Source organism: Haemorhous mexicanus, unplaced genomic scaffold (genome assembly GCF_027477595.1).
Source record: "Haemorhous mexicanus isolate bHaeMex1 unplaced genomic scaffold, bHaeMex1.pri scaffold_270_ctg1, whole genome shotgun sequence".
In the NCBI taxonomy this organism is placed as follows: Eukaryota; Metazoa; Chordata; class Aves; order Passeriformes; family Fringillidae; genus Haemorhous; species Haemorhous mexicanus.
In genome coordinates, this window is record NW_026776097.1 from 1 (window position 1) to 21,087 (window position 21,087).

Sequence of the window (21,087 nt, forward strand, 5' to 3'; positions counted from 1 at the left end):
GGGCCACGGCTCCCAGCATGCCCCCGGGGTGGCCAGGGGGGTGGGAGGGGACTGCAAATCCCAGCATGCCTTGGGGGAAACAAAATGGCTGACCAGATTGAAAACTACAAATCCCAGCATGCTCTGGGGGAGCCAAGATGGCTGGTCATCTGTAGACTACAAATCCCAGCATGCCTTGGGGGAAAAACAAAATGGCTGACTGGATTTAAAACTACAATCCCAGCAGGCTTTGGGGTAGCCAAGATGGCTGACCATCTGTGGACTTTAAGTCCCAGCATGCTTTGGAGAAAAACAAAATGGCTGACCAGATTTAAAACTACAAATCCCAGCATGCTTTGGGGAAGCCAAGATGGCTGATCATCTGTAGACTACAAATCCCAGCATGCTTTAGGGGAAAACAAAATGGCTGACCAGATTTAAAACTACAAATCCCAGCATGCTTTGGGGAAGCCAAGATGGCTGATCATCTGTAGACTACAAATCCCAGCATGCTTTAGGGGAAAACAAAATGGCTGACCAGATTTAAAACTACAAATCCCAGCAGGCTTTGGGGGAGCCAAGATGGCTGATCATCTGTAGACTACAAATCCCAGCATGCTTTAGGGGAAAACAAAATGGCTGACCAGATTTAAAACTACAAATCCCAGCAGGCTTTGGGGGAGCCAAGATGGCTGATCATCTGTAGACTACAAATCCCAGCATGCTTTGGAGGGAGAAACAAAATGGCTGACCAGATTTAAAACTACAAATCCCAGCAGGCTTTGTGGGAGCCAAGATGGCTGGTCATCTGTGGACTACAAATCCCAGCATGCTTTGGAGGGAAAAGCAAAATGGCTGACCAGATTGAAAACTACAAGTCCCAGCATGCCTTGCAGGCGCTAACATGGCTGTTGTGGGTGGGAACTACAAATCCCAGCATGCTTTGGGAGTTACTGTATCCCAGAATGCCCCTCCCTGCCCCAAAATGGCGCCCCCCACGGTGGCGGCCATGTTGTGGGCGTGGTTCCCCCCCCAGTGCTGGTGCAGTGCCCGGAGCCGGCTCGTGATTGGCTGGAGCCGCTCGTCCCCGCCTTCCAGACGCTCTCAAGGGCGGGGCCTGTGCAGCTCCTCCCCCCGGGGGCGGAGCCAGGGCCGGGCTGGGCGGGGGCTCCCGCAGCTTCCGGAACCTTCGTGCACCTGCAGATCCAGGTGAGGGCGGGGCCAGCCTTGGGGGCGGGGCTTGGGGGTCCTGGGGGGGGATTTGGGGGTCCCGGTGACACTTTGGGGGTCCCCCAGGCCCCGCTGGATTTGGGGGGGGGTTGGGGGGTTTCAGGGGGGTTTTTGGGGGTCCCGGGGGGGTTTTGGGGGTCCCGGTGACACCCTGGGGTCCCCCAGGCCCCGCTGGACCCCCACACCGCCCGGCTCCGCCCCCGCCCTGCGGGGTCTCATCAGCAGAGCCTTAATTAGCAGCGTTAATTGGGCCGGGGGGGGGATGGGGGGGCGGCCTCGTTAGCGCTGCCCTCATTAACGCTCATTAATGCTCATTAACGCTCATTAATGCTCATTAACCCCTCCCTCCCTCCCCAGGGCCGAGCGGAGCCTGGAGGGGCTGGAGACCCCCGGAGACCCCCAGGGACCCCCCCAGGGACCCCCCCAGGGACCCCCAGCCCGGGGGGGGCGGGGCTTTTAAATGAATGAATTAAAAATTATTTATGAGATAAATAAAGTGAATAAAATGAAACGGAGGGGTCTGGGTGGGTTAGTAATTCAAATGAAATTTATTTTATTTAAATAAAATAAAATAAATGAAGTAAATAAAGTAAAATGAATTGGTCTGGGTTTATTAATAGATGAAGTGGAATTTATGATAAAGTAAAATTAAATAAAGTAAAATAAAATAAAATAAAATAAAATAAAATAAAGTAAATTAAACTAAAATAAAGTAAAATAAAATAAAGTAAAACAATAAAATTAATTGGTCTGGGTTTATTAATAGATGAAATTGAATTTATAATAAAATAAAATAAAAATAAAAATAAAAATAAATAAAATAAATAAAATAAAATAAAATAAAATAAAATAAAGTAAAATAAAATAGTCTGGGTTTATTAATAGATGAGGTCGAATTTATAATAAACTAAAATAAAAATAAAATATAATAAAGTAAAGTAAAGTAGAGTAAAATAAAGTAAAATAAAATAAAATAAAGTAAAATAAAAAAAAATAAAGTAAAACAAAATAAAGTAAAATAATAAAGTAAAATAAAATAGTCTTGGTTTATTAATAGATGAAGTCGAATTTATAATAAACTAAAATAAAAATAAAATTTAAAAAAGTAAAACAAAATAAAATAAAGTAAAATAAAGTGAAACAATAAAATAAAATAGTCTGGGTTTATTAATAGATGAAGTTGAGTTTGTAATGAAATAAATAAAATTAAAATAAAATAAAATAAAATAGAATAAAAATAAAATGAAATAAAATAAAATAAAATAAAAAAATAAAATAAAATAAAGTAAAATAAAATAAAATAAAGTCGTTTGGGCTTATTAATAGGTAAAACCACATTTATAAATTAAATTAAAATTCAAATAAAACCCCTTGGATTTATAAATAAATAAATATTTATAAAATAAATAAATTAAAATTGCCGGGGGTTATAAATAAATAAACTAAAATTTAGTAATGAAATAAATTGAATGAAATTAAGTCAAATAACATTAAATTAAATTAGTTTTATTTAATTAATTAAATTCAATTAAAGGGGTTGCCCTTAATGAGGACGTGGCCTCCTTAAGTGGGCGGGGTTTGGAGGGGGCGGGGCCACAGCGCGCAGGCCCCGCCCCCTCGGGCTCGGAGCTGCCGAGACCCAAAAACCCAAATTTGGGTCGGGAGCCCCAAACCGGCCTCGGGACCCCCCGGGGGCACCGGAGTCACCTGCGGCCACCTCAGGTACCCCCTGTCACCTGTGTGTCACCTCTGTGTCACCTCTGTGTCACCTGCGGCCACCTCAGGTACCCCCTGTCACCTGTGTGTCACCTCTGTGTCACCTGTGTGTCACCTGTGTCACCTGTGTGTCACCTGCGGCCACCTCAGGTATCCCCTGTCACCTGTGTGTCACCTGTGTGTCACCTGTGTGTCCTCATTGTCACCTGTGTGTCACCTCTGTGTCACCTGCAGCCACCTCAGGTACCCCCTGTCACCTGTGTGTCACCTGTGTCACCTCTGTGTCACCTGTGTCACCTGTGTGTCACCTGTGTGTCCTCATTGTCACCCCTGTGTCACCTGTGTGTCACCTGCGGCCACCTCAGGTACCCCCTGTCACTTGTGTGTCACCTCTGTCACCTCTGTGTCACCTGTGTCCCCTCATTGTCACCTGTGTCACCTGTGTGTCACATGTATGTCACCTGTGTCCCCTCATTGTCACCTCTGTGTCACCTGTGTGTCCCCTGTGTCCCCCACCTGTGTCCCCCCCCCCGGTGACGTCCCCTCTGTCCCCCAGGTGCCCCCATGGCCGAGGGCGGCCCCTCCCCCCCTGGTGTCCCCCCCGGGCAGGTGACAGAGCCGGGCCCCGCCTGGGGACAGCCCGGGGGTGGCACCGGGGGTGGCACTGTCACCGTCACCCCCTGGGCCGGCGGCATCACCATCACTGTCACCGCGGCGCCCGCCCAGGAGGAGCTCGGGGACATCGGGGACATCGCTGGGGACATTGCTGGGGACATCGCTGGGGACATTGGGGACATCGGGGACATCACTGGGGACATCGCTGGGGACGTTGGGGACATCGCTGGGGACGTTGGGGACACTGGGGACATCGCTGGGGACATCACTGGGGACATTGGGGACATCGGGGACATCACTGGGGACATCGCTGGGGACACTGGGGACACTGGGGACATCACTGGGGACGTCACTGGGGACATCACTGGGGACATCGCTGGGGACGTTGGGGACATTGGGGACATCACTGGGGACATCGCTGGGGACGTTGGGGACATTGGGGACATCACTGGGGACATTGGGGACATCGCTGGGGACGTTGGGGACATCGCTGGGGACATCACTGGGGACGTTGGGGACATTGGGGACATCACTGGGGACGTCACTAGGGACATTGGGGGCATCAAGAACCTTGGGGACATTGGGGACATCAAGGGCCCTGAGGTCACTGGGGACATCGAGAACCTTGGGGACATCACTGGGGACATCATTGGGGACATTGGGGACATCAGGAACCTTGAGGACATTGGGGACATCAAGGGCCCTGAGGACACTGGGGACATCGGGGATGTTGGGGACACTGGGGACACCAAAGGTTTTGGGGACAGTGGGGACCTTGGGGACATCAAGAACCTTGGGGACATTGGGGACACCAAAGGCATCGAGGACATTGGGGACATCAGGAACGTTGGGGACATTGGGGACATCAAGAACCTTGGGGACATGGGGGACATCAAAGGAATTGGGGACATTGGGGACATTGGGGACAGGGGTGTCACCATCCCTTGGGACATTTGGGACAGCGATGTCCCCGCTCCTGGGGACAGGGACATCGGGGACATCGGGGACATCGGGGACATTGGGGACAGGGCTGTCCCCACCCTGCAGGACACTGGGGACAGGGACACTGGGGACATCAAGGACAAGGACATTGGGGACATCGGGGACATTGGGGACATCAAGGACAGGGACGTGCCAGCCCTGTGCGGGGAGGGTGGCGGTGACAGAGGTGTCACAGCCCTGGGGGACATTGGGGACAGCGGTGTCACCACCCCAAGGGACACGGGGGACAGTGGGGACAGGGACGCTGGGGACATTGGTGACATCAAGGACAGGGACATTGGGGACATTGGGGACATCGGGGACAGGGACCTTGGGGACAGCCATGTCCCAGTCCTGCAGCACCTTGGGGACAGGAGTGTCACCTCCCCAGGGGACAGGGGTGTCCCAGGGCCGGGGGACAGCGGGGACGGCGATGTCACCTCCCTGGGGGACACTGGGGACATTGGGGACAGGGGGGACATCGGGGTCACTGCTCTGGGGGACGCTGGGGACAGGGGGGACCTTGGGGACATTGGGGACATTGGGGACAGTGACGTCACCACTACGAGGGACCTTGGGGACATTGGGGACAGCGATGGCACCGTCCTGAGGGACCTTGGGGACAGGGATGGCAGCACCCCGGGGGACCTTGGGGACATTGGGGACAGGGACCCTGGGGACAGTGACGTCACCGCCCTGGGGGACCTTGGGGACAGCAATGTCACTACCCCGGGGGACCTTGGGGACACTGGTGACCTTGGGGACCTTGGGGACAGGGACCTTGGGGACAGTGACGTCACCGCCCTGGGGGACATTCGGGTTTTTGGGGACAGTGACGTCACCGCCCCAGGTGACCTCGGGGGCGTGGCTGTCACCTGCCGGGCCGGTGGCATCACCATCACCGTGGTGGCCCCGCCCCCCGAGGATGAGGAGGCCCTCGAGGATGACGTCATCGCCTATGACGTCATGGCTGCGGGGGAGGGCGGTGATGTCACAGAGGGGCGGGGCAGCCCCTCCCCTCCCCCCAGCGGTGACGTCACTTCCTGTGCGCCGGGGGGTGACGTCACGGGCGGCGATGACGTCACTTCCTCTGAGCCGGCGCAAACGCTCGGCGGTGACGTCATCACTGGCGGTGACGTCATCGCCTCCCACCCTGTGAGTAGCATCGCCGATGACGTCACCGCCTCCGGGAGTGACGTCACTGGTGACATCGTAGTCCCCGAGTGTGACCTCATAAATGACGTCATCATCAGCCATGACCTCGCTGATGACGTCACCGCCGAGAGTGGCTACCTGCGGGACCTGGATGACGTCACAGATGACGTCATCACCTTGAACGACCTCACTGATGACGTCATCACCCCTGAGAGCGACGTCGGTGATGACGTCATTGAGGGCGGCTTCCCCGGTGACGTCATCGCCTGGGGTGACGTCACAGCGCCGCTCCCCGGGGACGATGATGACGTCACGCTGGGGAGTGACGTCATCGATGACGCAGCTGGCGTGGAGCCCGCCATCGATGACGTCACCGCCGTCCACCACGCCCCTCCCCTTCCCATGGATGACGTCACTGATGACGTCATCCTGGGTGGGCATCGCCTCGATGACGTCATCCGCCGAGACGACCTCCTCGATGACGTCACCGAGGACGACGATGACGTCACCTTCCCCCGACTGAGCCCCCTCCCTGTCGATGACGTCATCACCGCCGATGACGTCACTTCCTCCCTGCTGGGTGACGTCACCGGCGACCTCGACGCCGCCTGGGACGACCTCGCCGATGACGTCACGGCCGACGATGACGTCACGCCCTTCCTGCCTTCGGACCGCCCCCCGGGCCCCGACGACGACGATGACGTCACCGATGACGTCACCCCGGAGGCGGAGCAGCCGCTGCTGGGCTCCGCCCCCTCGGGCCTTGGCCGTGACGTCAGCGATGACGTCAGCGATGACATCACCGAGGACGCGCCTCGCGGGGGCGGGGCAGGTGAGATGGGCGGGGTTTGAACGCGGGGGGCGGGGTCAGGGCGCGTCCCGGCGATGACCACGCCCCCTGGGTGTGGCCCCGCCCCCAGGCGCTGCCCAGACCCCGCCCCCCGCGTGCCCCCTGCTCTTCCTCGGCCTCCTCTGCCTCCTGCTGGCCCTGCTGCTGCTGGCCGCCATCGCCGCGGTACCTGGGGGCGGGGCCACACACCGGGGGGCGGGGCCACACACCTGGGGGGCGGGGCAACACACCTGGGGGGCGGGGCCACACACCTGGGGGGGTGGGGACACACCTGGGGGGGTGGGGACACACCTGGGGGGAGGGGATAACACACCTGGGGGAGGGGAGACACACCTGGGGGGCGGGGACACACCTGGGGGAGGGGGGACACACCTGGAGGGCTGGGACACACACCTGGGGGCGGGGCAACACACCTGGGGGGCGGGGCAACACACCTGGGGGGGTGGGGACACACCTGGGGGAGGGGGGACACACCTGGGGGGCAGGGACACACCTGGGGGGGTGGGGACACACCTGGGGGAGGGCGGACACACCTGGGGGGGAGGGGACACACCTGGGGGGTTGGGGGGACACACCTGGGGGGCGGGGATAACACACCTGGGGGGGGCAAAAATGCGCCTGGGGGGGCTCCCAAATGATGGGGGAGGGGCCCCAAATCCATGGGGTCGACCCGGGGGGGTCCCGGGGGGGTCCCGGGGGGGTCCTGGGGGGGTTCTGGATTTTTGGGGGGTCCTGGGGGGGGTCCTGACCCCCCCCCTCGCCCCCCCCCCCCCCCCCAGGCCGTGCATTACGTCAAGGTTTTCATCATCAGCTCGGCCGCGCTGGCGGTGCCGCCCCCCGAGGCCTTCCCGTGACCCAAAACCCCCCAAATTCCACCCAAAAATTCAATAAATCCCATTTAATAATCCCAAAAGTGGCTGAGTTCTTCTTCTGACCCCAAATCCCCCAAATTCCACCCAAAAATTCAATAAATCCCATTTAATCATCCCAAAGTGGCTGAGTTCTTTTTGTGACCCCAAATTCCCCCAAATTCCACCCAAAAATTCAATAAATCTCATTTAATAATCCCGAATGTGGCTCAGTTCTTTTTGTGGCCCCAAAATCCCCCAAATTCCACCCAAAAATTTAATAAATCTGATTAAATAACCTCAAAGTGGCTGAGTCCTTCCTGTGACCCAAAATCCCCCAAATTCCACCCAAAAATTCAATAAATCCCATTTAATAATCCCAAATGTGGCTGAGTTCTTTTTGTGGCCCCAAAATCCCCCAAATTCCACCCAAAAATTCAATAAATCCCATTTAATAATCCCAAATGTGGCTGAGTTCTTTTTGTGACCCCAAAACCCCCAAATTCCACCCAAAAATTCCAGTAAATCCGTTTAAACAATCCTAAATGTGGCTGAGTTCTTCTTCTGACCCCAAAACCCCCCAAATTCCACCCAAAAATTCAATAAATCCCATTTAATAATCCCAAAAGTGGCTGAGTTCTTTTTGTGACCCAAAACCCCCCAAATTCCACCCAAAAATTCAATAAATCCGTTTAAATAATCCTAAATGTGGCTGAGTTCTTTTTGTGACCCAAAACCCCCCAAATTCCACCCAAAAATTCCAATAAATCCCATTTAATAATCCCAAAGTGTCTCAGTTCTTTTTGTGACCCAAAACCCCCCAAATTCCACCCAAAAATTCCAATAAATCCCATTAAATAATCCCAAAAGTGGCTGAGTTCTTCCCGTGACCCAAAATCCCCCAAATTCCACCCAAAAATTCAATAAATCTGATTAAATAACCTCAAAGTGGCTGAGTTCTTTTTGTGACCCCAAAATCCCCAAATTCCACCCAAAAATTCAATAAATCCCATTTAATAATCCTAAATGTGGCTGAGTTCTTTTTGTGACCCCAAATCTTCCAAAATTCCCCCAAATCTCCCCCAAAACAAGCCCAGGACCTGTCCCCAAATGTCCCCAAATGTCCCCAAAATTCCTCAAAATTCCCCAAAATTCCCCAAAATTCCCCAAATGTCCCCAAAATTCCCCAAAATTCCAATTTCTTCCCCCTCCCCGGGCCTGTCCTCACCTGGGGGACCTTGGGGACACCTGGGGGACACCTGGGGGACCTTGGGGACATTGGGGACACAGCCTGGGCTTGTCACCAGTGCCTTGGGGACACCTGGGGACACCTGGGGGACCTTGGGGACACCTGAGGACCTTGGGGACACCTGGGGACACCTGGAGGGACACCTGGGGGACACCTGGAGGATACCTGGGGGACCTTGGGGACATTGGGGACACCTGGGGGACCTTGGGGACATTGGGGACAGGTCCTGGGCTTGTCACCAGTGCCTTGGGGACACCTGGGAGGACACCTGGGAGGACACCTGGGGACACCTTGGGGGCACCTGGGGGACCCTGGGGACAGTGGGGACACAGCACCGAGGTGCCACCAGACTGGGGACCTTGGGGACACCTGGGATACCTGGGGGACCTTGGGGACACCTGGGGACACAGCCTGGGCTTGTCCCCACCGCCCTGGGGACCTTGGGGACAATGGGGACACGGCCCAGACTTGTCACCCGGTCAAGGGCAGTGGCTCCGGACAATGGCCCATTGTCCCCAAGGTGCCACCACCATTGTCCCCAAGGTGCCACCGTGGAGGGAGGGGACACGGGAGGGGCGTGGGGACGCCTGAGGGGGGGTTGGGGACACCTGGAGGCTTTGGGGACACCTGAGGGGGGGTGGGGACACCTGAGGGGAGGGGTTGGGGACATCGGGGAGGGGTTGGGGACATCGGGGACAGGGGGAGTTGGGGACACTGGGGACCCTGGGGGACACTGGGGGACACTGGGGGACACTGGGGACCGTTGTCCCCCCCTTGGGGACAGCCCTGTCCCCTCCCCTGGGCACGGCCACCCCCGGTCCCCACCCAGGGGACGTCCCTGTCCCCAAGGCCATAAGTTGGGGACACCGAGGGGGGGGAGGGGGTGGCAGCGCCATGGAGGTGACACTGGGGACACTGGTGGTGGCCCTGGGGACGCTGCTGCTGCTGCTGGGGGGTGAGGGGACATCGGGGACACTGGGGGGGGGGCTTTGGGGACATTTGGGGGGCTTGGGGACATTGGGGACATTTGGGGACATTGAAGGCGGCTTTGGGGACATTGGGGACATCGGGGGAGCTTTGGGGACATCGGGGGATGGGGAATGAAGGGGACACTGGGGGACATTTGGGGACATTTGGGGACATTTGGGGACAAGGAGGGACATCGGGGACACGGGGGAGGGGACACCGAGCCGGGGGTGTGGCTGTCGCTGTCCCCTGTCCCCAGCCGTGTCCCCCCCTCCCCCCCCAGGCCCCGCCGAGCCCCTCCCTGTCCCCGAGCCTTGGGGACAGGCGGTGACGTCACTGCTGCAGTCGCTGCTGCCCGCGGGGACAGCTTGGGGACAGGAGGGGACAGCGCGGGGACAGGAGGGGACACGGCCCCGGGGCTTGGGGACGTGGCTCCAGGACTTGGGGACGTGGCTCCAGCGACACCCGGGACGTCCCCAAGCGCCGAGGGGACCTTGGGGACATCCCCGAGCCCCGGCGGGAGCCTGGGGACGTCCCCAAGGAGCGGCCACGTGTCCCCAAGAGGAGGGGACAGCAGCGGGGACACGGCCCCAGGGACAGGGGACAGGTCCCCAAGGAGCGGGGACAGCGGGGACACGTCCCCAAGGGCCACCTCTGTCTGTCCCGGGACAGGGGACACGTCCCCAAGGGCCACCCCTGTCTGTCCCGGGACAGGGGACAGCGGGGACACGGCCCCAGGGACACCGGACATGTCCCCAAGGGCCACCCCTGCCCCTCCTGGGACAGGGGACAGGTCCCCAAGACCAGGGGACAGGTCCCCAACAGGAGGGGACACGTCCCCAGTGGCCGCTGCCACCTCCCCCGGCACAGGGGACAGGTCCCCAAGGGGAGGGGACACGTCCCCAGGGCCACCCCCCCCGGCAGGGGTGGCCGAGGGTGGCACCGCCCGGCGACATCGGGAGCCGCGACACGTCCAGGGACAGCGAGGACAGCGCCAGCCGCGGTGAGGGGACAGCAGGGGACAGCAGGGGACAGGAGGGGACAGGAGGGGACCCCGTGTCCAGCGCTGTCCCTCTCGTGTCCCCTCCGCAGGTTGGGGACACTCGGAGGAGCTGCGGCGGCCGCTGTAGCGCCGGGGGTGTCGCCGTGTCACCGTCCCAGTGCCACTGTCGCCGTGTCACCGTCCCCGAGTCCGCCTGGTGCCACGCGGTCCCTGTCACCTGGCCCCTCCCTGTCGCGATGTCCCCGCCCTGTCCCCTCCTTGTCCCCATTCCGATGTCCCCTCCCTGTCCCCGTGTCCCCTCCCAGTCCCGATGTCCCCTCCCTGTCGCGGTGTCCCCTCCCTGTCCCCCATGTCCCCATCGCGATCTCCCCGCCCTGTCCCCTCCTTGTCCCCCTGTCCCCTCCCCGTCCCGATGTCCCCATTCCGATGTCCCCTCCTTGTCCCCGTGTCCCCTCCCTGTCCCCTCCCTCTCGCGATGTCCCCTCCCCATCCCGATGTCCCCTCCCTGTCCCCAATGTCCCCGTCCCGATGTCCCCTCCCTGTCGCGGTGTCCCCTCCCTGTCCCCCTGTCCCCTCCCTGTCCCGATGTCCCCTCCCTGTCGCGGTGTCCCCTCCCTGTCCCCCTGTCCCCTCCCTGTCCCGATGTCCCCTCCCCATCCCGATGTCCCCTCCCGATCCCCCTGTCCCCTCCCTGTCGCGATGTCCCCTCCCCATCCCGATGTCCCCTCCCTATTCCCCTGTCCCCTCCTTGTCCCGATGTCCCCTCCCCATCCCGATGTCCCCATCCCGATGTCCCCTCCCTGTCCCGATGTCCCCAATCCCGATGTCCCCTCCCTGTCGCGGTGTCCCCTCCCTGTCCCCAATAAAGGAGCAGCAGCAGCAGCGGCCCCGTCCCCCCCCTTGGGGACAGCGCGGTGACACCCGCGGGTCCCTTCGCTGGTGGCAGCGCCGGGAGAAGGGACGGGGGGTGGTGGCACTTGGTGGCCCTTGGTGGCCCTTGGTGGCGCTTGGTGGCACTTGGTGGCCCTTGGTGGCACTTGGTGGCGCTTGGTGGCACTTGGTGGCCCTTGGTGGCACTTGGTGGCTTTGATTGGGGACACCGAGGGGGGGGGGATGGGACCGCGGTGGCGCTTCCTGGGGACATTCCCCGCTTGGGGACAGCTTGGTGACAGCGCCGTTGCCATGGTGACCGGGGGGGGGGGGGGGACGACACCAAAAATCGCCTCAAAATCCCCCAAAAAATCCCCGGGAAAGGCCCCAAAAATCCCCCGGAAACCGGAGAGAAAAATGCCCCAAAACCGGCGGAAAATGCCCCAAAATCGGCCCTGGGATCAGCCCGGGACAATCGGCCCCAAATCGCTCAGAAATGGCCCCAAAAAATCTCCCCAAAATCTGCCCCAAAAATCTCCCCCGAACCACCCCAAACCCCTGGAAAATCGCCCCCAAAATCTCCCCCAAAAAAATCTCCCCAAAACCGCCCCCAAAATCTCTCGAAATCTCCCCAAAACCGCCCCAAAATTGCACCAAAAAATGTCCCCAAAACCGCCCCAAATCCCTCAAAAATTGAGGACATTTTCGGGACATTTTCGGGACATTTTTGGGAATTTTTTGGGACATTTTCGGGCACATTTGAGGCATTTTCGGGACATTTTTGGGGACATTTGAGGCATTTTCGGGACATTTTCGGGACATTTTTGGGACATTTTCGGGACATTTTCGGGACATTTTTGGGACATTTTTGGACATTTTTGGGCATTTTCGCGACATTTTTGGGCACATTTGAGGCATTTTCGGGACATTTTTGAGACATTTTTGGACATTTTTGGACATTTTTGGGCATTTTCGGGCACATTCAGGACATTTTTGGGCACATTTCAGGCATTTTGGGGAACATTTAAGGCATTTTCGGGACATTTTTGGGACATTTTTGGGCATATTTGAGGCATTTTCGGGCACATTTTTGGGCACATTTTGGGGCATTTTCGGGACATTTTTGGGACGTTTTCGGGCATTTTCGGGACATTTTCGGGCACATTTGAGGCATTTTCGGGACATTTTTGAGACATATTTGGACATTTTTGGGCATTTTCGGGCACATTTAGGACATTTTTGGGGCCATTTCAGGCGGTTTTGGGGAACATTTAAGGCATTTTCGGGACATTTTTGGGACATTTTCGGGACATTTTTGGGACATTTTCGGGACATTTTTGGGCACATTTGAGGCATTTTCGGGACATTTTTGGGACACTTTTGGGGTCATTTCAGGTATTTTCGGGACATTTTTGGCTATTTTCGGGCACACTCAGGACATTTTTGGGGCCATTTCAGGCGGTTTGGGGCACATTTAAGGCATTTTCGGGACATTTTTGGGGCATTTTTGGACATTTTCGGGCACATTCGGGACATTTTTGGGGCCATTTCAAGCGGTTTGGGGCACATTTAAGGCATTTTCGGGACATTTTCGGGACATTTTTGGACATTTTCGGGCATTTTTTGGCATTTTTGGGCATTTTCGGGCACATTCAAGACATTTTTGGGCACATTTCAGGCGGTTTTGGGGCCATTTCGGGCATTTTCGGGACATTTTCGGGACATTTTTTGGGGCAATTCGCGCCATTTTTGGGCACATTTCGGGAGTTTTCGGCCCCCTCGTGTCCGTCTGTCCGTCTGTCCCCTCGTGTCCGTCTGTCCCCTCGGTCACGGCCTTGACCCCTCCCCCCCCTCCCCCACCCCCCAGCCGTCACTTCCCGGACACCGCGGGGGGGGTGGGGGGGGTGGGGGAGGGAGGTTTTGTAACCCCCCCCCCACCCCGACGGACAGACGGACACGGGGACGGACACGGGGACAGACGGACGGACGGACAGACGGACGGACAGACGGACGCTCGGCCATGGCCGGGGCCTCTCCTGGCGCTGCTGCTGCTGCTGCCGCCCCCCGGCCCTCGGTCCGTGAGAGACCCCCCCCCCCCCAGAGACCCCCCCCCCCCCCAAACCTGCCCCACCCCCCCCTCAGAGACCCCCCCCCCCCAGGGACCCCAAATCTGTCCGTCCGTCCCCCCCCCCCAGAGACCCCCCGGGACACCCCCCAGACCCCCCTGGGACCCTCCCCTCCCCCCCCAGGTGTCCCCTCGGAGCCCCCCCAGACCCTCCCCAAACCCCCTCAAACCCCCTCAGGACCCCCCCAAATCCCCCCAAACTCCCCAAAAACGCCCCCAGACCCCTCAGAGCCCCCCCAACACCCCCCAGAGACCCCCACAACCCTCCCCAAAACCCTCCAGAGAACCCCCCCCCACTCTCCCCTCCCCTCGGTGCCCCCCCCCAGACCCCCCCAAACCCCCCCAAGCCCCTCTAAACCCCCCCCAAACCTCCCCAGACCCCCCCCAACCCCCCCAGAACCCCCCCCAAATTCCCCCAAACCCCCCCCCAGACCCCCCAAAACCCCCCCAGCCCCTCTAAGCCCCTCCCCAGGACCCCCCAAACCCCCCCAAAACGCCCCCAGACCCCCCCAAATTCCCCCAAACCCCCCCCAGACCCCCCAAACCCCCCCAAACGCCCCCAGACCCCCCCAAACCCCCCCAAATTCCCCCCAGACCCCCCCAAAACCCCCCCAGCCCCTCTAAACCCCCCCTCACAGACACCCCCAACCCCTCAGCCCCCCCCCAAAACCCCCCCAGCCCCCCTCCCCTCACTCTCCCCTCCCCCCCCAGGTGTCCCCCTCGGTGTCGCCCCCCCCTCCCACGGCCCCTCCCCCCCGCTGTGACCCCTCCCTGGCCCCCATCGAGGGGGGGCGGGGGGAGCTGGTGGGGGGAGGGGCGCTGCTGCTCTACCGCTGCCCCCCCCGGCCGCGCCCCCTCCCCCACCGCCCTGCGCCGCTGCGGCCCCGACGGAGCCTGGGACCCCCCTGCCCAGGGGGGGGGCGGGACCCCCCCGCTGCCAAGGTGGGGCTGGGGGCTTCGGGGGGGGGGTCCTGAGGGGGATTTGGGGGGTCCTGAGGGGTCTGGGGGGGGTCTGGGGGGGTCTGGGGGGGTTTGGGTGGGTCCTGAGGGGGATTTGGGGGGGTCTGGGAGGGTCTGGGGGGGGTCCTGAGGGGTCTGGGGGGATTTGGGGGTTCCTGAGGGGGATTTGGGGGGAATTTGGGGGGGTTTTGGGGGGGTTTGGGGGGATTTGGGGGGGTCTGGGGGGGGTTTGGGGGGGTCTCAGGGGGATTTGGGGGCATTTGGGGGGGTCCTGAGGGGTCTGGGGGGGTTTGGGGGGAATTTGGGGGGTCTTGGGGGGGATTTGGGGGGGTCATGAGGGGTCTGGGGGAATTTGGGGGGGTCCTGAGGGGTCTGGGGGGGTTTGGGGGGGCTTGGCGGGAATTTGGGGGGGTCTTGGGGGGGTTTGGGGGGGGTCTCAGGGGGATTTGGGGGGGGGTCCTGAGGAGATGGGGGGGGATTTGGGGGGGGATCTGGAGGGGTCCTGAAGGGTCTGGGGGTGTTTGGGGGGTCTTGAGGGGTCTGGGGGGGTCCTGAGGGGGTTTTGGGGGGTCCCGGGGGATTTTTTGGGGGCGTTTTTTGGGGGATTTTTTTGGGGGGTTTCCGGGGGGGGTTTTGGGGGTCCTGGGGGGGGTCCTGGCTCTCCCCACCCCCCCATTTCCCCCTCCCCCAGCCCTGTGGTGCCCGGGGGCGTTTTGGGGCGATCCCGGGGGGATTTCTGGGGGTCCCGGGGGGATTTTGGGGCGATCCCGGGGGGGTTTTTTTTTAGGGATTGTTTTGGGGGTTTCCGGGGGGGTTTTGGGGGGTCCTGGGGGGGGGTCCTGGCTCTCCCACCCCCCCCATTTCCCCCTCCCCCAGCCCTGTGGGTTTTGGGGGTCCTGGGTTTTTTTTGGGGGGGGGAATTTTTTGGGGTTTTTTTTTGGGGATTTTTTTGGGGGTTTCCGGGGGGGTTTTGGGGGGGTCCTGGGGGGGGGTCCTGGCTCTCCCACCCCCCCATTTCCCCCTCCCCCAGCCGTGTGGTGCCCGGGCCCGCTGGAGTTCGAGCACGGCTGGTTCTACCCGCGGGGGGGGCGGCACCCCCCGGGCTCGGTGCTGCGCTACGGCTGCGCGGGGGGCTTCACCCTGAGGGGACCCCCCGAGCGGCGCTGCGGGAACGGGGGGCGCTGGGAGGGGCCCGACCCCGTCTGCGACGATGGATGTAAGGGGGGGGTCCGGGGGGGGGTCCTGGGGGGGGATTGGGGGGGGTTGAGGGGGTCTTGGGGGGGACTTTGGGGGTCCTGGGGGGAGTTTGGGGGGGGGTTTGAGGGGGTCCTGGAGGGAGTTTGAGGGGGACTTTGGGGGTCCTGGAGGGAGTTTGGGGGGGTTTGAGGGGGTCTCGGGGGGATTGGGAGGGTTTGAGGGGGTCTTGGGGGGGACTTTGGGGTTCCTGGGGGGGGTCCTGGGGGGTTTGAGGGGTCCTGGAGGTGTTTTGGGGGGGACTTTGGGGGTCCTGGAGGGAGTTTAGGGGGGTTTGAGGGGGTCTCGGGGGGATTGGAGGGGATTTGAGGGGGTCTCGGGAGGTTTGGGGGGGACTTTGGGGGTCCTGGGGGGGGGTCCTGGGAGGGATTGGAAGGTCCTGGAAGGAGTTTGGGGGGGTCCTGGGGGTGTTTTGGGGGGGTTGAGGGGGTCTTGGGGGGGGTTTGAGGGGTCCTGGAGGGAGTTTGGGGGGGGGTTTGAGGGGGGTCTCGGGGGGATTGGGGGGGATTTGAGGGGGTCTCGGGGGATTGGGGGGGTTTGAGGGGGTTTGGGGGGGACTTTGGGGGTCCTGGGGATGTTTTGGGGGGGTTTGAGGGGGTCTTGGGGGGATTGGGGGGGGTTTGAGGGGGTCTCGGGGGGGGTTTGGGGGGCGCTGGGGAGGGGCCCCGACCCCGTCTGCGACGATGGATGTAAGGGGGGGGGTCCTGGAGGGGTCCTGGGGGTCCTGGGGGGGTCTGGGGGTGGTCTCGGAATTATTTTGAGGTGTTCACGGCGTTTTGGGGCTGATTTTGGGGTATTTTTGGGCTGATTTTGGGCTGTTTTGGGGCGATTTTGGGCTATTTTTGGGGTGGCTTTTAGGCTGATTTTTGGCTATTTTTGGGCTACTTTGGGGCAGATTTTGGGGTGGTTTTTGGGCTGATTTTGGGGTAATTTTGGGGCGATTTTGGGCTATTTTTGGGGTGGTTTTTAGGCTGATTTTGGGGTATTTTTGGGCTACTTTGGGGCAGATTTTGGGGTGGTTTTTGGGCTGATTTTGAGGTATTTTTGGGGTATTTTTGGGCTATTTTGGGGTTTTTTTGGGGTATTTTTGGGCTATTTTTGGGGTGGTTTTTGGGCTGATTTGGGCTATTTTGGGGGTGATTTCGGGGTATTTTTGGGCTGATTTTGGGCTATTTTTGGGGTGATTTTGAGCTGATTTTGGGGGTATTTTGGGGCTGATTTTGGGCTCTTTTTGGGGCTATTTTTGGGGTATTTTTTGGGCTGATTTTGGGGTGATTTTGGGGTATTTTTGGGGTGGTTTTTTGGGCTGATTTTTGGGGTATTTTTGGGCTGATTTTGGGCTATTTTTGGGGTATTTTTGGGGGTATTTTTGGGGTATTTTGGGGCTGATTTTGGGGTGATTTTGGGCTATTTTTGGGCTGGTTTTGGGGTGATTTTGGGCTGATTTTGGGCTATTTTTGGGGCTATTTTTGGGCTAATTTTGGGCTATTTTTGGGGTATTTTTGGGCTGATTTTGGGCTGATTTTGGGCTGTTGTGGGTCTTTCCCGGCTCTGACCCCCCTCCCCACCCCCAGCCGGTGACTGCCCCGCCCCGGCCAGTGCCTCCGGGGGGGTCCATGGAGGGGTCCCGGGCCCGCTTCTCCGTGGAGGGCGTGGTTCGGTTCCGGTGCCGCCCGGGGCTGCAGCTCGTGGGCTCGGCCGAGCGCCGCTGCCTCGAGGGGGGGGCGTGGAGCGGCACCGAGCCCCGGTGCCGGGGTGAGGAGGGGTCCCGGGGGGTCCCAAGGGGTCCTGGGGGTGGTCCAGAGGGGTCCCAAGGGGTCCTGGGGGTGTCCAGAGGGGTCCCCAAGGGGTCCCGGGGGATCCCGGGGGGTCCTGAGGGGGTCTGGGGGGTCCTGGAGGGGTCCCGGGGGGTCCTGGGGGGTTCTGGAGCGGCACCGAGCCCCGGAGCCGGGGTGAGGAGGGGTCCCGGGCTCTGGGGGGGTCCTGGGGGGGGTCCAGAGGGGTCCCAAGGGGTCTCGGGGGGTCCTGGGTGGGTTCTGGGGGGTTCTGGGAGGGTCCTGGGAGGGGTCCTGGGGGGTCCTGGGGGGGTTCTGGAGCGGCACCGAGCCCCGGTGCCGGGGTGAGGAGGGGTCCCGGGGGGTCTGGGGGGGTCCCGGGGGGTCCTGGGGGGGTCCTGGAGAGGCACCGAGCCCCGGTGCCGGGGTGAGGAGGGGTCCCGGGGGGTCTGGGAGGGTCCTGGGGGGTCCTGGGGGGCTTCTGGAGCGGCACCGAGCCCCGGTGCCAGGGGTGAGGAGGGGTCCCGGGGGGTCCTGGGGGGTCCTGGGGGGGTTCTGGGGGGTCCTGGGGGGTTCTGGAGCGGCACCGAGCCCCGGTGCCGGGGTGAGGAGGGGTCCCGGGGGTCTGGGAGGGGTCCTGGGGGAGTCCCGGGGGGTCCTGGGGGGTTCTGGAGCGGCACCGAGCCCCGGTGCCGGGGGTGAGGAGGGGTCCCGGGGGGGTCCTGGGAGGGGTCCTGGGGGGGTCCTGGGTGGGTTCTGGGGGGGTTCTGGAGCGGCACCGAGCCCCGGTGCCGGGGTGAAGAGGGGTCCCGGGGGGTCCCGGGGGGTCCTGGGAGGGGGTCCCGGGGGGTCCTGGGGGGTCCTGGGGGGGTCCAGAGGGGTCCCAAGGGGTCTCGGGGGGGGGTCCAGAGGGGTCCCAAGGGGTCCTGGGGGGGTCCAGAGGGGTCCCAAGGGGTCTCGGGGGGTCCTGGGTGGGTTCTGGGGGGTCCCGGGGGGGTTCGGGAGGGTCCCGGGGGGTCCTGGGGGGTTCTGGAGCGGCACCGAGCCCCGGTGCCGGGGGTGAGGAGGGGTCCCGGGGGTCTGGGAGGGGTCCTGGGGGGGTTCGGGAGGGTCCCGGAGGGTCCTAAGGGGTCCTGGGTTGGTTCTGGGGGGTCCCGGAGGTTTTAGGGGGGCTCTGAGGGGGTCCCGGAGGTGACCCCAGTGTCGCCCCCAGACCCAAATTCCTTCGACACCCCCCGAGGACGCGGCCGAGGCGTTCCTGGCGTCCCTGACCCAAACCGTGGAGGCGGCCGAGGCCAACCGGAGCCAGGGTGGGGGTCCCGGGGGTCCTGGGGGGGTCCCGGGGGGTCCTGGGGGGGTCTGATGGGGGTCCCGAGGGTCTCTCGGGGGTCCTGGGGGTCCTGGGGGGTCCCGGGGGTCTCTCGGGGGTCCCGGCGTTCTGATGGGGGTCTCGGGGGTCTCCCGGGGGTCCCGGGGTTCTGATGGGGGTCCCGGGGGTCTCTCGGGGGTCCCGGGGGTCTGATGGGGGTCCCGGGGGTCTCTCGGGGGTCCCGGGGGTCTGATGGGATTCCCGGGGGTCTCTCGGGGGTCCCGGGGGTCTCTCGGGGGTCCCGGGGTTCTGATGGGGGTCCCGGGGGTCTGATGGGGGTCCCGGGGGTCTCTCGGGGGTCCCGGGGGTCTGATGGGGGTCCCGGGGGTCTGATGGGGGTCCCGGGGGTCTGATGGGGGTCCCGGGGGTCTCTCGGGGGTCCCGGGGGTCTGATGGGGGTCCCGGGGGGTCCCGGGGGACTCTCGGGGGTCCCGGGGGTCTCTCGGGGGTCCTGGGGGTCTCTCGGGGGTCCCGGGGGACTCTCGGGGGTCCCGGGGGTCTGATGGGTGTCCCGGGGGTCTCTCGGGGGTCCTGGGAGTCTCTCGGGGGTCCCGGGGGTCTGATGGGGGTCCTGGGGGTCTCTCGGGGGTCCCGGGGGTCTCTCGGGGGTCCCGGGGGTCTGATGGGGGTCCCGGGGGTCTGATGGGGGTCCCGGGGGTCTCTCGGGGGTCCCGGGGGTCCCGGGGTTCTGATGGGGGTCCCGGGGGTCTCCCGGGGGTCCCGGGGGTCTCTCGGGGGTCCCGGGGGTCTGATGGGGGTCCCGGGGGTCGCAGAGGCCACGGCCAAGCGGAAGATCCGCCTGGAGGGGGGAGGGGCGCTGAACGTGTTCCTGCTGCTGGACGCGTCGCGCAGCGTGAACGCGCAGGACTAGAGAACGCGCGCGGGGCGCTGGGCGAGCTGGTGGAGAAGGTGCGAGCCCCCAAAAAACCCCGAAATCACCCCAAAACCAGCCCGGAAACCCCAAAAAAAAACCCGAAATCACCCCAAAAACACCCCGGAAAACCCCGAAATCACCCCAAAAACACCCGGAAAACCCCGAAATCACCCCAAAAACACCTCGGAAAACCCCAAAAAAACCCCGAAATCACCCCAAAAACACCCCGGAAAACCCCAAAATCACCCGGAAAACCCAAAATCACCCGGAAAACCCCAAAAAACCCCAAAATCACCCCAAAAACACCCCAGAAAACCCAAAAAAAACCCCAAAAACACCCCAAAAACACCTCAGAAAACCCCAAAAAACCCCGAAATCACCCCAAAAACACCCCGGAAAACCCCCAAAAAACCCCAAAATCACCCGAAAACCCCAAAAAACCTCAAAATCACCCCAAAAACACCCCGGAAAACCCAAAAAAACCCCAAATAACCCCAAAACCACCTGAAAAACCCCGAAATCACCCCAAAAACACCCCGGAAAACCCCAATAAACCCCAAAAATCACCCCAAAAACACCCCGGAAAACCCCAAAAAACCCCGAAATCACCCCCAAAACACCTCGGAAAACCCCAAAAAACCTCAAAATCACCCCAAAAATACCCCGGAAAACCCCAAAAAACCCCGAAATAACCCCAAAAACACCCCGGAAAACCCCAAAAAACCCTGAAATCACCCCAAAAACACCCCGGAAAAACCCCAAAAAACCCTGAAATCACCCCCAAAACATCCCGGAAAACCCAAAAAAAACCCCAAATAACCCCAAAACCACCTGAAAAACCCCGAAATCACCCCAAAACCACCCCAGAAAACCCCAAAAAACCTCAAAATCGCCCCAAAAACACCCGGAAAACCCCAAAAACCTCAAAATCACCCCAAAAACACCCCGGAAAACCCCAAAACCAGCCGAGCACCGCGCTTTAAACCCATAAATCCCCTTTCAACCCCCAAAATCCCTTTTGCACCTCCCAAAATCCCATTTAAATCCCCTTTAAATCCCCTTTAAATCCCCTTTAAATCCCCTTTAAATCCCATTTAAATCCCATTTAAATCCCATTTAAATCCCCTTTAAATCCCTTTTAAATCCCTTTAAATCCCATTTAATCCCATTTAAATCCCATTTAAATCCCTTTAAATCCCCTTTAAATCCCCTTTAAATCCCATTTAAATCCCATTTAAACTCCCCCTTTAAATCCCCTTTAAATCCCC

General features: G+C 60.5%; 2 protein-coding genes and 2 long non-coding RNA genes across 6 annotated transcripts; all 4 read left to right on the forward strand.

Annotated features, from left to right (window-relative positions):
- Window positions 1–6: 6 nt before the first annotated feature.
- Window positions 7–1,804, forward strand: LOC132323053 (uncharacterized). Its single transcript, XR_009485226.1, has 2 exons — window positions 7–1,188; window positions 1,567–1,804. It is a non-coding gene; the product is annotated as an uncharacterized LOC132323053 (long non-coding RNA).
- A 4,804-nt stretch (window positions 1,805–6,608) lies between these two features.
- On the forward strand, window positions 6,609–7,439 carry LOC132323050 (uncharacterized). Its single transcript, XR_009485223.1, has 2 exons — window positions 6,609–6,691; window positions 7,306–7,439. It is a non-coding gene; the product is annotated as an uncharacterized LOC132323050 (long non-coding RNA).
- Window positions 7,440–9,477: 2,038 nt separating this feature from the next.
- Window positions 9,478–11,158, forward strand: LOC132323052 (basic salivary proline-rich protein 1-like). 3 transcript variants are annotated; one of them, XM_059837834.1, is made up of 4 exons: window positions 9,478–9,578; window positions 9,873–10,403; window positions 10,467–10,592; window positions 10,682–11,158. In XM_059837834.1, the coding sequence occupies exons 1-4, from the start codon at window positions 9,518–9,520 to the stop codon at window positions 10,717–10,719; spliced, it is 756 nt and encodes a 251-aa protein (XP_059693817.1). In that variant the 5' UTR covers window positions 9,478–9,517; the 3' UTR covers window positions 10,720–11,158. The 3 variants fall into 3 exon arrangements, with proteins under 3 accessions (XP_059693817.1, XP_059693818.1, XP_059693816.1); XM_059837835.1 differs by having other exon boundaries at window positions 9,873–10,196; window positions 10,341–10,592; XM_059837833.1 differs by having other exon boundaries at window positions 9,873–10,592.
- A 3,193-nt stretch (window positions 11,159–14,351) lies between these two features.
- C2 (complement C2) lies at window positions 14,352–20,526 on the forward strand (the record flags this gene model as incomplete). The annotated part of the gene is given in 6 exon segments (XM_059837832.1): window positions 14,352–14,529; window positions 15,578–15,763; window positions 17,376–17,395; window positions 17,397–17,556; window positions 18,790–18,886; window positions 19,719–20,526. Coding segments are annotated over 6 exon segments (1,434 nt in total), but the record flags the coding sequence as incomplete, so codon positions are not given.
- Between the last annotated feature and the right edge of the window lie 561 nt (window positions 20,527–21,087).

Excerpts from the sequence above, each read along its gene's own strand:
- LOC132323052 (XM_059837833.1), top strand. The coding sequence starts at position 9,518 with ATGGAGGTGACACTGGGGACACTGGTGGTGGCCCTGGGGACGCTGCTG. Across the intron at positions 9,579-9,872 it reads GCTGCTGCTGCTGCTGGGGG|GCCCCGCCGAGCCCCTCCCT; the intron begins GTGAGGGGACAT and ends CTCCCCCCCCAG. Across the intron at positions 10,593-10,681 it reads CGAGGACAGCGCCAGCCGCG|GTTGGGGACACTCGGAGGAG; the intron begins GTGAGGGGACAG and ends TCCCCTCCGCAG.